At 36.6% G+C, this 15,208-nt stretch overlaps 1 protein-coding gene across 5 annotated transcripts in view; it reads left to right on the top strand.

Moving 5' to 3' along the window:
* Positions 1–15,208, top strand: part of EXOC2 (exocyst complex component 2) — a 137,904-nt gene that overhangs the window by 23,540 nt on the left and 99,156 nt on the right. For all 5 annotated transcript variants that reach the window (XM_052780272.1, XM_052780279.1, XM_052780296.1 and 2 more), the window contains exons 5-6: positions 7,579–7,692; positions 12,762–12,886. In XM_052780272.1, coding sequence (XP_052636232.1) covers positions 7,579–7,692; positions 12,762–12,886 — 239 coding nt within the window. The remainder of the gene's footprint in view (positions 1–7,578; positions 7,693–12,761; positions 12,887–15,208) is intronic.

Here is a 15,208-nt window from a genome sequence, read left to right as displayed (position 1 = left end):
AGATAGGAAATAACCTTTTTGTGAGGGTTTGAAAAATAGGGAAATCTTTGGGCAAGCGTAGTATCAAGCCTAGTTCATTGTTCATTGATCTCCAAGTTCACTGGAAGTGAAGCATAAAGATTATGGCAAGCACTGGTGTTGAAAATTACTAGTTGGAGAAAAGGAACATTAGTCAATATAACAAGTAATTGTGTAGAGGGATTGACAGGTTAAGTTGTGGAGAGGGGAGAGAGACAGGGAAAGAGGAAAAGCCTGGTCTGCCCTCATGCTATGGGTGACAGCATGGTGTTAATAGTTGTGACTGTACGTGGGATATGCTTTGTTTAATTAAAAAGTGCCTCCCCAATGGAAAAGCTTTCATAACTTGCTTGAAAAATTGGAACAATGTGATGTTTACTTTTTATAAAATAATCTCTAATACCATACAGGTTAACTAAAGTCGAATGTTTGCAAATGCTTGACATATGGGATGGGTGAGTAATGAGAAGTTGTACAAGGTACTGAAAAAAGGCAATAATAAATTAAGAAGGGGAGTGGATAGGCAAGATGTTAGCATTAACTAGCATTAACTAACCATTACTAGACATGAGAATAAGTTGTCACTGTAAGTGATAAAAATTGGTAGAATTTTGGAATGCTTTAAAATAAAAGAAAGCCTAATACGATGAACGGTTGTGTGTACAGGATGTGATTCTGCAGCATAATGGGTCTCTCCTTTATTAATAGCTTTGGCTTCTTTAAACTATTTTGAAATTTGTGCAAATTGGGATGTATTTTAATATTGATGCTGAAGCATTCGGCATTGGTCTGACCTGGTGGGATTTACAATCCTTGCAGCCTGAAGGCTGATAAGGAAGGGAAAGGAGTGCCTTGTTTTGGTTATGCAAATAGTGGCAAACAAAAGAAACATTTAAAGAGAGGATCAGGGAGAAAAACAGTGAAAAATAGATGTGAGAAAGTAGGGTAGGAATAAGCTAGATGGGAGCATGCTGAAGAGAAGACAGGAAGTGGGTAGACTACTGACTGAAAGAGAGAAAGAAGTCCTCCCTCTAGAAAGTGGTTGTCAGTCATCAGCAAATGATACAGAAAAAACATCTGCAGCATGGGAAAGAGTTAGATCACCTGTCTGTTGTGATTTTTTTTTTTTTTTTAACATGGGTTATGCTTAGTTCTAAAAGTTCCTTTTTGTGACTTCTTTAAACATTGTTTATGGTACTTTTTCTAATTAAAATGCTCTTAAAAATTAATCATAGCTTTTGAATCATTCAGGTGGGTACTTTCAAGGTGTTGCAAATGGGACATGGAAATACTAGAAACAAGATCATGTAAGCAATGAACAGACATGCTTTAGTACAGCATTTCATTAAACTATTAGGCAAGCACAGGGACAAAAAAAATATTTATTCTGACTTGGTAGACTTAAGATTGGAGTTAAATCCCAGTTGCTCCCAATTAAAGTGAACAAAAAGGTTGAACTGTGAATTAAAGGAAATAGATAATAGTGGGTCTAACACATTCAATTAATAATTAAAATACTGCCTGTAGATATATTGTAGGAGTAATGTGTACTCAAAATATACACTGGAATTCTCTTTTCATATTGCATTCAAATGTTGCAAGGATGCAAAGTGAGAGCTATGGATATACACTCATTCTCCTGGGTGTTTTTTATGTAGTCAAGATATTTTAAATGTTATATGTCTCAGTTGCTGAATAGTGAAATCATTTATATTGTAATTAAACTTACATTTCAGTGGCGATCCTTAAAGTCACAAATGTATTTGTAGAATACAGTGTTTGCACACATTTGTTCTTCTGCCTTGCTAACAGTTGTTTATTCATCTTTTAAAGCACAGAATTGATCCAATTCTATGAGGGCTTTTTTTACATTGCTATCACTTAGTGGATATTGTGTGTATGCTATGAAATATTTCATTCACACCAGAAAACAGGTATTTGAAATATTTAATCTTTGAGTTCTAGTTCTTTAATTTTCAGAATGGAGTAAAGGCTGATACAAAGCTTTAGTTTTCTGTCACCATCTTTATGCTGGCTTTAAGTGCAAAGCAGGTCTGTGCCACCTTCCTCCCCAAGGAATAATCCTGACTGTGGTGTTATACAGTTGTAGCCAGAAACCCTTACAGAAGGCTTAAATAGCTTACAGGAAGAAAAGGAGTATACAGAGTAGTTGCCTCAGTCTGAGAAATGTGGAAACATGGTATGAAAATTCTAACATTAACAGTGATGTTGCAGTACTTGGGTTGGTTTTTGCAGTTTAGAACTGTGACAAGAGCAGGTTGGTAGGTTACATCCTACCAACATAGGATTGTTCAGAATTTTGAACAGTTCTGCAAGAGAAAATAGGTGATGCCTGTTTCATAAAAGCACTGGTTAAAATCTGTTGGTGGAAAATATAGATCTACGTAAGATTTGTGAATGAATTGCTTGTTCAGATGTACCACATACTTCTCCCCTCCTGCTCGACAAGTCCTTGTTTAATCAAAGGTTCCCTGCCTCCTCTACCTACTCTGTCAGACTAAGAAAATCCGTTCTCTGCAAAGCAGTAACAGCAGTCAGACCTAGTGGTGGTTAGAAAATTTTTGAATAGTGTTTGTTGTTTTGCATGTAGCAGAGGTCATTATGGTGGATCCATCTCGTACATGAAAGCAAATGCTGACATGCTAAGTACATTCCACATACTTCTGTATCCACCCACTCAATACAGATGCTCCCTCTTCCCACGCCAGCTTCCAAAACAGTTCATGTGGGAGGAGGGAACAGATGATCTTACGCTGCCACCTAATGGTAAACACCAGTTTGCTACCGTGAGATACGAAAAGACTTTCTGGAAGCTTTGATTTTTTTTTTTTTTTTTTTTTTTTTTAATGGCTTGTATGGAAATGCAGTCGATTTCATCCTTGAATGTGATGAGCTTGTGACAATTTTTATCACAGAGGTGCATGCAAAGAAATTGTGAAACCTGCAGGAGAGAGATGCAGTATATAGTAGTATATAGTCTTAGTTTTATGGTGTTTAAAAATATAGTAACACTTCCTGCTTGTAAGGCTGATACATCAGTTGCAGCTACCAGCCTATAATCTCTTAGTAGATTTCTCTTATCACACTCTGCCATATCTCAAATATGGTTGTCATTTTGTTGTCATATTTCTGATAAACCCAATGCTACTACGGAGTAATTGCCAGAGTGCGTTGTTGTCTTTTTGCTGTTGGACACACCTTCATTAACACCTTCTGATTTGTCGGGTTTAGTCTACTCCAGCATCTCTTTTGCTGGCTGTCTTGCATATATTATTAACACGGTACAGCTGGTACAAAGCCTGCTTGTAGGAGTCTGACTGGTACCAGACAGAGGGGGGCGTGTACAGCAGCTCTAGCTGGAGCTTGTTTATGCTGGTTGCTATTCAGGATCTGTGTTTATTTAAAGTTGCTCCTTTTGACCTATAAACTCCCGTGGAATTGAGGTTCAAGTTACCTTTTGGTGGCTGTATCCTGTTTTGGGACCTGCCTTTAATCTGCAAATATTGTCATATATGCTGAAAAGCGTACTATGAGATTCTGAAACTCTGGGAGCAAAATAATCTTTACAGAAAAATTGCAACCTGCTAAGCTGCGTTCATAGTCAGGCTCTGTTCATTAGTATCCATTGCATTCTGTTGCTGTTACTCAGTTGTGACTCCTTGGAGACTGTGATTTACCCATGGAGATTACAACTAATCTTAAACCTCTGGAGAATATAAATGCTCTGTATATGCACAAGTTCTGTAGCAGAATTCGTAAGAGCCAATATATGCTGTGATGTTAAATTAGATTTATTGAGTATCAGCCTATACAGAACCTAAAGTTTGGGGTAGTGGAGGGAGGGACTTGTGTAGATGAGGACATGCGGTGCAAGTGAATTGATTGTACCCTATGTGTTTTGAATCCAAACTAGATGTGCATGCCCTTTATGTGGAAGCAAGGACCACTACATCTAATACTGTATGACTGTATTAGATATACTCAAAATATGTTTGAGGGAAGTGAAAGTGTATAGTGGCTTGAAACCAAATTTATTTTTATTATAGTTCTCATGAATATAAACAGTATGTGAAATCTTAATTACTTTTATATTTAAAATTGCTACTGATGGATGAATAAGACTACTTTAAAATTTTACTAGAGGTCTAGTACCGGATCTGGTTCTGTATTAAATAAAATAGTCTGCCTAGCAGAAAGTACTACTATATAAATCCAATACGTGTACCTTTGCTGAAATTGTAAAGGTAACGAAATACGTGGAGTTGTCAAAGATGGTAAACGTCTCTCTTCTTTTTCTGAGGTCTTCTAGGTTCAGTTTGTGGTTCCCAGTTTCTTTTACAGTGATTGCTTTTTAATCAGTGATTAAGTATTCAGAGTTGCTTCCTGAAGTGATTCTTGTATAACAAGCAAATCAACATAAAAATGATCAACGATTTTATTGCATGTCAGCATGGTCTCAGCTTTTGCTACTAGTTCATATTCACCCCATAATGTTGAAATGAGTAAAACAGAAATACTTTCTCAAGTCACATATGTGCTTGTTTATAAGTAAACAGTAAGCAAGTTTTCATGAGAACAACTTTCAAGGACTTATTTATTTAATTTACTAATGGAAGTTAATGAAACAAACTTGTGTGTATGTGGAATCAGTCTCTTTTTAGATGCATCTGGCCAGACATTTTAGAAATACAGTTGCTTTCAGTTTGAACTTTTTAGTGAGCAGCTTCTTGTGAAGACAGCTGGAGCAAGTCATTCCAAGGTCCCCATATCTGTTAGTGGAAAATCTACTGGTAAAATTTATGATAAAAATAAGGATATTACACCACAGAGTATAACATATTGTTAACATACCGCACACATTCACATTCATGTTTCTACTGTTGTGACTATGTCTAAAATATGTCCGCATAGATAAAAGCACCCATAAATGCATTGCTAATTCATGGTTCTGCACAAATACATCTGTTGGAAAAAAGTTCCTAATAACTTTTTAATGCAGTCAAACATCAAACTGAAAAACCCCCTAATTTCTGTCCCACTAGCTGTGAGCAAAACTCATTTGCAGGAATTTATTACATCCCTAGCTAAATTATTGATCTTTATCCCTATATATAAAGAAAATAGTTCCCCCCCCCCCCCCCGCCCCAGGAATTGTATAGCTCATGCATAAGCTTAAACTGTCATGCGTATGTCTTACAAACTTGCAATCATAAGTAGCATTTGGTAATGGTATATTTGTTGAGTGTGTGTGCTTTTTGTGTTATATCTATTTCTTTTGGCTTCTGAGAAAATATATTGAAGTTCTGAAAAATACGAACAAAATTCTGCTTCTGTATTGTGTGCATGCACTTACATAGTGCTTGCACTGAAGGTCTGAGCCTCTTCTGAGGTAACTGAAAATTTTTTATTGTTTTTGGGTTTTAGCATTAAAAAATGTAGTTGACCACAAAGATGCCACCATGTTTGGATTTAATAGAAAAGCTTTTTTAGACAGCCATGCCATGTATCTCATGTGAAGTACTATTCTGCAAATTCATATGCCTATTGGGCACTTCTGACTGTTTTGAATGAAAAATAATATCTTAAAATGTCTTGAATGAATAAACTCAAACTTTCTTCTCCTTCTTATAATCCATCAGCATTTTCTGCTCACTAACTGGCATTCATGAAATTCAAGGTCATTGGTAATCCTGAGTCTTGCTACTTATGTTTATAAATTTTTATGTTAACACTATCACTTTTTCCTTGAAAACAGAGAAATGTTGGGACCTTCATTTTTAGTTGCTACATTTGTTTCTCACACTATTTTTCCTGTCTCTCTACTTTCCGTATCTGTCATCACTTTCCTTGCATCTCATTTGATTTTCTTCTTGTTTTTAACAAGTATTGTTTCATGCCCCTGCTGTAATCAGGTGCTACTGATGAAAGACTCCTGTGCCATGTCATTATGTATGTAGGTCCTTTGTACCTGCTTGTGCTAATGGCCATTTGGATATGAATAGAAACTTAGAAAACAACTCTTGTTTCTGTGTAATTGTACTTTTTAATGCGTCAGCCTTTAGACTTGCTTCACTTAATCTGCTGTTTGCTTTTTGTAATAAAAACAGCTTTAGCTATCTTGAAATGTTTAGATTACAAAAACCAAAACTAACAAATCATTACTTTCGTGTCCATTCAAATGGCTTTTCATACGTATTAAATGTAATTCCAATAGCTGACTCTGGATTGCTACCCCCACCCAAGTTTGATCTCAAACACAAAGTACAGCAGGTTTGCATTTGCATACAGTGTACATTGTATAGCAGAGTTCACCTAGCTTGTTAGTGTCAGAGAGAGTTTTTATTGACTTTTGAGTTTGATGTGATCCGAAAATGACATAGTCAACTTTTAGAATAGAGTAGAATATTTCAGTTGGAAGGGACCTACAATGATAATCTAGTCCAACTGCCTGACCAATTCAGGGCTGACCAAAAGTAAACTTATTTGTCACGATTAGTTTCTGAAGATGGGATGCAGCTGGTGGTAAAGAATAGAGCGGTGAGTGCACCTGGTGATGTACTGAGAGTGCATGGTGGAATGAATATGGCCAAGTGTTAAGTGTGTGTCTGGACTGATGGATGAAGATTGTCATGTTTTCATCAAAGAGTTCTTTAAATATTTTTATTACACTGACGTAAAATAAATGGAATACATTTTCTGTATGAGTATCTTAGAAGCTACTTGTAGTTTCAGAAGTGCTGTTGTAGAGAATCTGCTTTCACAAGGAATTGGCTCGCATGCTATCTTTATGCATTGTAAGACTGAATAAAAACAAACAAAACATGCTGTTTCTCACTCAAGACATGCCCGCTTTTCCTTTGTTTTGTGTACTATGAACAGACAGATCAGTGTATTCTGTTTTGCAAGAGGATGATTTTAACTCGGGATTTCTTTCAGTGTTTGTATATAATGGAAGTATGCTTCGTGTATCTTCCTTCGTGTTTCCGTGGGACTTCTACTGCACGTGGACCAATAGACAATGATGGTGCAAGATCACTTACAAGCTGTCAACCTGGTGATGTCCTGTCACTTTAAAGTTGGATAGATACTGGTTCATGGTTTATAGAGAATATTCTCTCTGATTTACTTGGCTTGGTGCACTGATTTTCCTGTTTAAAAGGTAGAGTTGACTTTGAGTACATTCAGCATTAGTGGTCCTGCATTTGAATATTAGTAGTATCATGGTGAGTCTGTCTAGTCGTATTTTCTGAAGGCAGCAGTTCTCTTTCTTTAGAAGCATTTTGTACAGGCAGCATTTCTGTCATGTGTGTAATGGTGAAGTCAAAATGGTAAAACTAATTTTACTCAGATTAGATTTCAATTTTTTCTTTCCCAGTCACACTACATGTGTCTATAATACCAGATTTAATTTCATGGTGAGATACAAGTTTATATTTACTTCTTGTGGGAACATGATTTTTTTTTTTTTATGTGACACTTTTAATTGTAAACTGTTCACAAGAATATGTCTCACTGAAGAAATAAATATTTGTTTTTCAGAGGCAGATTTCCTCAAAAAGATTTAGAGGCACTGTTTCCTGGGATGAGTGCTGATTTCACTAGTGAAAACTTTTCTGCTGCCTGGTACCTGATTGAGAATCATTCAACAACAAGGTTTGTTGCTATCATATAAATAATTGTTTTACAATGCAAGTCACTTATGTTATTTCATTATACAATAGATGTGTCATTGGTGGCTGACATTTACAGTAGTAGTCCTGTAGGCTCTACTGCCTGTGGTGTTTCTGCTTGGTTAGAAACTTGAATCAACAAGTCTGTTCAATGTGGTTATGAGGAAAACTTTGGGTTTTTTTAATCAGACCTAACTTATGGCCTGTTTCCCACCCCCCCACCCCACCCTGTCAGATGGAAGTTGTCTTTCTTCAGGCTAAAGCCCTTTATGAATCAAGAAGTTAGGCAGCATGTCCTTGAGTGGAAACTCCAGACGTTAGCTTAAGTAATGACTAGAGGCTCAGGATAAGGGCACTGAACAGACGACTAACAGTAAAACTGTTAGTAGTATCAGTTAGCTTTTAGTTAACTCTTGTGGAAAATGCTATAGTAAAAGAAGTTGGACAAGCGAGTAAGATCTTTGAGATAAATCTCTTGAAATCTTGACCATTAACGTCTTTATTTTTAAATCTAGTTCATAATATGTACTTACATGAATGCATTACGTAAATGTATTTTTGCATGTATAACTGAGTTCTGAAACTTATATCAGCTGGTGTTCGGATAATACTGGAAGCTATTTTTAGTAGAGATGATGAGCCTTTTTGTTGTTGTTTTCAACAATTAGGTTCTAAATAGCATTTTGAAGGGAAATACCACTTTGCAAATTTATTTAATATTTGTTTGTTATCTAATGGTAGAAATAGGTGTGGGTTGATTGGTTTTTGGAGGGGTTGGTATTAGGAGCTCCAGAAATAACCATTAATCTACTTGGGAAATACTTTAATTTCTTCTCAGGGTGATGGTAGACTGAAGAGCCAAAACAACAGCAAGAGAACATTATTACCTAATACACAGGTAGTGAGCGACAGCATCTTTTGAAATCAAGTAACTAAAAGAGGAGTGATTCGAAATGAATTCTGTCTATCACAATCTGATAACTTCGGGGATCATCAGGCTTTTAAAAAAGCTGAGGGCATAATAAAGTGAGAGAGAACAAACAGCTTTTGATGTAGCTGTTCTTAAGAAATATCCTTTATGTTTGGCCCTTGCACTGTTGCCATTTTGTTGCTTATTCATGTGGGCACCAGTGGTGCTGCCAAGAGAGATGTAGAACAGATCAAGAGTGATTGCAAAGCCCTGGGGATAAAAGTGAAGAACTTGGGAGCCCAGATATTCTCTTTGATTTACAGGTGAAGGGGAAAGCTTCAGGTAGTAGTGGATGCATCCTGTACGTTCACAGATGGCTGTACCACTGGTTTCAAAGGGAGTTTTTTTACTTCAGTAGCCATGGATCCATTATTAAGGACTGCTACTGAGAAATGGGATTCATTTGAAAAGTGGGGTGGGAGCATCTTTGCCAGCAGGTTTGCACTTTGGTGACAAGGACTTCAAATTAGGATTATCAGGGGATGGTGATAACAGCTTGCAGTCAAATGAAGGGACAGAGTGCTACATGTATGGTTCAGTGACAGCATTGAGAGTGCTGTTGGGAATTACAAAACCAGTTGGAAGGGTCTAACCTCAGGTGCCTTTACACACTCACATGCAGCCTGGAAAACAAGTAAGAGGAGCCAGAGCTCCACACATGGGATTAGACAATCATATCACTGGGATAAAGTGGGATAGCTCATGTGCCTGGTGTTCTGTGATGGATGGGAAGAGGCCTTCTGAGAAAGATAACCAGAAAAGAAGAGAGGGACTTGACCTTTGTGTGAAGGAAGAGCTTGCATAAATATATGGTCCCTCTTACAGAGCAGGTAGCAGGATGGTTGAGAGCTTGTTCAACAGGCTGGAAAGGGTGACATCGCAGTAGGATGAGGAAGTGAACAAAGTCTTCCTTAAGCATCTTGAAGTCTCCAGAGAGCAGACCCTGGTTCCTGTACAAGACTTCAACCTCCCTGATATTTGCAGGAAGGGCAGCAATCCAGGAGGCTTGTGTAGAGTTCTGGAAATGACTTCTAACATAGCTGCTAGGTGGGCAATTGGAGTGCTGCTTTCCTAAATCTGATTCTTGCAGGCAAGGCAGGGGATGTGATAACCGGGGGCAGCCTCGGCTGTAGCAGTTGTGAAATAGTTGAGCACAAGACTGAGGGGTGTGGGGAAGGGGAGCAGCAAAGTACACACCTGGGGTTGAGCAGCAGTAGCACGGAAGACAATCTGGTGTTTGTAACATGCCATGAATACCCATTGGCTGTCTAGTACAAATCATCTTCTGGGGTGTATCAGCAAGACCGTGTTATGTAAGATATGAGGATAATTATTCTGCTTGGCATTATTAAAGCTGCAGTTGAAGTGCTCTGCCCAGTTTTGGCCACTGCTTTAAGAAAGATATGAGAGCTGAGCCACAAAAATAGGAGTATATAAATATATGCGGGTATACGGCTTGAATGAATTAGGTGCTTTTAGAAAAGAAACAAAATTAATACAGAATGCATGTTCTGAAATACCTAATGGGCAGTTCAAGGATAGCCATTAATTGCTCATGATTTACCAAGAACAGAACAAGCTGTCTCACTTTGCAACAGGGGAGATTTAGGTTAGGTGCAGGTCAAAAACGTATTAGATTGCTTAAGCCCTGGGACAGTGTAACTCGTAAAGCTGCAGAATCACCATCACTGGAGAGTGCTGAGATTTGATTTGACAGCTGTCTGTCACAGATGGATTAGGTACATTTAAGGATGCTGTGGATCGAGAAAATGAATTAAATGACTTCTTAGAACTGATTAAATGACTCTATCAGAATTACCATGGAATATGAACAGCAGCATAAAGTAATGGTTATATCTCTAAAATGACAAGTTATCAGTAAAAACACTGATTTTTCTAGTCATCAGTACTATGAATTGATAACTTAAATAATTACATCAGCTGGTATGGCCCCTTTTTGACTTGTACTGTGCCAGTGCGTCAGTACCTGAAAGTCCACTCTCATGTAAATTTCAAGCTGCCTATTAAGAAAAAACATTTTTAACACTTTTTCTAGTATCAGCTTGAGTATTTCATGTTTCTTGGGGAAAAAAACCTTCCATTGGTTTGTGTCTTTGTGTGTGAACAGTTTCAAGTCATGGTCCCCTCGGTCCAGTGGAATAAAAAGTATTAATTTTTGTTTTTAAATGAAAGCTGGTTTTCTGCATGTTAATTCAGTTTATATTGGTTTATAAAATCTAAATCTTAGTTGTTGAAGGTATAAAAGCTGTGCAAAACTCAACAGGAAGAATGGGTCAAAGGGTAGGGTGAATCCAGTCATGTTTTGAATCTAATTATAAATAGCTTTTTAAAAAAAGAAGAGGCAGATCTGTTTTTTCTGTTGTGTTGTTTTGTTTTTTTTTTTTTTTCTTCTCACTTCAAAATGTGTAGTCTTAGAAATATTCTGGAATTTTATAATTATCTGCCCCATATCATTTGTGGTGTTTTTCCGGAAACAAAGAGCAATGGTTTAGTTCTTGTCCTCTACGTAACCTCACGTATTGGGAGTACTAAATGTGTGGTGTGCTGATGTTTTGGTTAGCTTATGTCTGTTTTTTCCTTGAAGGAAATTCTTTTTAAGCAATCAAAATAACTTTTTTTTTTAATTTTTTTTTTTTTTTTTTTTTTTACTCCTGGCAATATCCTGACAAATGTAAATAAACTATTTAGACGTATTGTGAGATCATCAGATAACATGAAATGGTGCTTAAAAAGAGAGCTGTACAGATTTTTGTTATTTTGAAAATGCTGCTGGTAAGTACTTCTTGTATGCCCAGGTAGACCAATCCAGCTATTGAGTAATGTGATTTCTGTCCAGCAGATGGAAACAGGAAATAAAGCAAAATGTTGTGACATCACCAATATAAAAAGGAAAATGTCTGTAACTACGCCAGTGTGTTTTGTCTCCCAGCAGATGGTGATAGCCTTCTCAGTGCCTGGGCTAAAGTTTAGTTTGTTCTCTTAATATGTCTTTTTCTACTGCTGTTTAAAGTGAGCAAAGACTATTGGTGGAATTGCCTTATGTCTTAATTTCCTTACTTCATTGTTTCCCTCTCCTCATTGAGGTATAGTGCAGTTTTTTGTTTGATTCTTTTGTATTAGAGAGATGGGGTTGGCCTGCAGGTAGGAGAAAAGACTTTAAGGGTGGAAATCATGTGTTATGTTTGTATTTCTGAGCTTGTTCGTGATAGTGCTTTTATAATGAATCCAGTAGCATAACTACTGAGATCATATTCATCATCCACAACAAAAAAAATGATACGCAAGTAATGAAGAATCAGTCATGACATAAGACTTCTAAAATAATTGCAGCTGCTTGCAAAAAATAAAAATGTGAAATCAAATGTAAACTGGCAATAATCTAGAAATATTAGGAAACTAAGATAAAAAGAAACCTGCCATACAAACAACAATGATGAGTTGGCAATTAATATTCCCCTGTGAAGTGTCTTTCAAAAATAATTCAGTAGACTACATATAAAAACATACTTTCATAAAGCAGGAATCTGTTCAGCTTCTCTTTATTTTTGCACTAATACTGTGTTCAGTTTTGAACTGTATGTCCAAGCCAACATAAAAATACTGAAGGAATCAGAAACTGAAAGTGAAAAAGGGTTGTGAACTAAGCTGCAGAGTTAAACAATTGTCATTATTAGAGACTTCTAGCATCCCAGTAGTTAATCTAGTATACTAAGTGTAGTGAATTGTACTATCGCCTATTTAATGTAGTACAGACAGTTAACCAAGAGCAATGTTGCACGTTTAGAAAAAGTTTCTTGACTAATTTGTATTATAAAGAAGTCTATTCCATCACAAGTGATAGGAGCCCTCCATTTATGATTAAAACTAAAAAACAAAAATTCTTTGGACTAAGAGTAAATTGTGATTATCGAGAAGCACACTCGTTAGCAATTACTCAGTCCTTAATAATAGTTGTTGCAAAAGTAGCTGGTCTTATTTTCCAAGTAAAATGTTCTGTTTATTCATTAGCTGACCTTACTTGTTGTTTGAATGTCACAGGGGTTCTTCTTGTTTGTTTTCAGTTTTGATCAGCTCAAAACAGCTGTTGTGCATTTGAAGAAACAAGCCAATAAGAAAAATGAGGGGAGCCTAGCTTATGTGAAAGGAGGTCTCAGCACATTTTTTGAAGCACAAGATGCTCTGTCAGGTAAAGATACTTTGCACTTACTAAATACAGTATAAAAGAAAAGACAATATCTGCATGTATGGTTGAATTTTTAGTATTAAAAATATTGTTTTTCTTCGCAGTCTCTTCTAAAAGTGTATAATGAGCCCAAAATCTTTATTGCGTTGGTCACAAGGTGGGACTGGCTGGCTGATTGTTGTGGTATATTTGCAAAAGATGGCTCCAAATGTATCTTACAAGAATTGGAGGTATTTGATGAAACTGCTTAGACCACAAATCCAGAAAAGAAAGAAATGTTAAACTGGAGATAATATTAAGATGACTTAAAAACTTGATTTTATGATGCCTTATCCCATAGTCAGACTGTAGTATTTATATGAATATTCAGTACACTCTGAGTTGGGAAATCAAACGGTCTTTATATTCTGCTTGCCATAGGGAAAATGCAACAAGCCAGTGAGATTAGCTTAGTTGTCTGTGCCATTTATATACATATCTTTATATTTATTTTTTGTGTGTGTGTGTGTGTGTATATATATATACACACACACACGCACACTCTTAAAGCATAAAATGTGTCTCAGGTAAAAGTTCATTGTGGGCTGCCATAGTCCTGTCTAGTTAGGGACTGTGCTGGATAAGAAAGTGACAGTGCTAGGCCATCCGCCATAGGTTTGACATTTACCACTATGTTGCTTTTCATAGCTACTGTATATTGCAGGATTAGTACTCCTGATCATTGATTCTGTGTTATGGGTACCATGGAGTAAGAAAACTTGTATCTACTCATAGCCTCAGCTAAGCTAGCACTTCTATTGGCTTTAGGAATGCTGCTTTGCAGAAGTACCAATTTTCTCTCGACCCACTTGCAGGCCACTCGCTGACTGATAGCCACTTCCATGTGTCAGGGAAAAGGGAAGGTAGTTCTGTCTCACCTGGTGGTCCACCTGTATTACTGCCCCAGGCAGATTAACCTGTGACCTGCCCTTCAGATGACAATATCTTCAAAAGTTATTGATGGCTTTTGGCTACCTGCCTAATTTGGTAATTTTTAAGAGGACAACTTTTTCCACAAGTGCAAACATACGTGCTTTGATAAGGAAGACCTCTTCTTGAGACATCTGAAGATTCTCCCTGTGAAGAATCTTAACTCCTAAACATCTCTATTAACCCACCCAGAACTGACGTATTACTGATCAGTTTTGGAAAATCTTGGCCTAAATCTAGATAGGTTCAATTACAGAAGAGAAGTATTAAAGGATTTAGTGGAAATACTAAAGAATGTTGTGGTAGTCGTAGGAAAAGACACTAAGAAGAATCAGTATTTGGCATTCTTTAACTTTTCTTTTTAAGCTGAGTTTTTATTAAATGCTAAGAGAAATGATAATAGGCTGTTTCTTTGTAAATCTTAAATATCTTGAAAATGTTGAAATCCTAGTTTTTCTTAAATACTTCAAAATCCTAAATAATCCTGAACAAATATTGAAATGTTACTTTTTCTTTTTTCACAACCAAATCTGCTTTGCCTGTAGAGTATCAAATACTCTAAAAAATTCAGCATTCTGTTTCCAAACAGTTGCTGCTATGGAAAAAAAGTAGTGCTGGCAGACATATGTGTTATCCTGTAAGATTATTTTTTGGACCAGCAAAGACTTAGTAGGATTTACAGAAAGCTAACGCAAACCATAAATGTTGTGAGGTTTTAGAAACACTGAACACAACTGAGTGATTCTTCTCTTGTCCTGTCTGTTCAAGCGTAGGCTTCTAGCCTTTGGAGACTGGTCTCCTGATAAATTAAGAGGTCGGAGAGCAAGTAGGAGTGTGAAAAATATTAATAAAATTACAATAGGGAAAGCAAATTCATTTATTTCATTAACTACTATGTTCTCAATTTTAAAAAGTTATAATAGCTGTAATATTGTCTTGCATCTCTTATCTTTATCAGAGTGTTATTTTTACCTAAAATTAGAGTTTATCAGTGCAGTCTTTTAGATAAATTATGAACTCAAAACTTGGGGTGACTCATGTGGTTCTTGGTGCCACTTTTCATCTGTAACCAAAATGGCTTGGTTTTTGTCTTCTTCCCAGTGATCCCCTTAAGGGCTTGAAAGGAAACAGGCTTGTAGCTTATGTTGTTAAAAATAGTGAATTAAAATAGTACTAAGAAAGAATGGCCTTGATGCTGTTGTAGAAAATTAGAGACTTGAAGTCTTAATCTCTTTATCAATTCAAAGCTATAACACTGGAGTTCAAGGGACTTAAATACAATATTTAGTTTTTAAATTCTGAAATCAAATTCTTAATGAGGATGCAGTGCAGATCACAGCTGCCTTCTGTAGCATT

This window comes from Harpia harpyja, chromosome 1 (assembly GCF_026419915.1).
Source record: "Harpia harpyja isolate bHarHar1 chromosome 1, bHarHar1 primary haplotype, whole genome shotgun sequence".
NCBI lineage: Eukaryota > Metazoa > Chordata > Aves > Accipitriformes > Accipitridae > Harpia > Harpia harpyja.
Note: the sequence above shows the minus strand (reverse complement) of the source record. Positions and strands in the feature narration are given on the sequence as shown.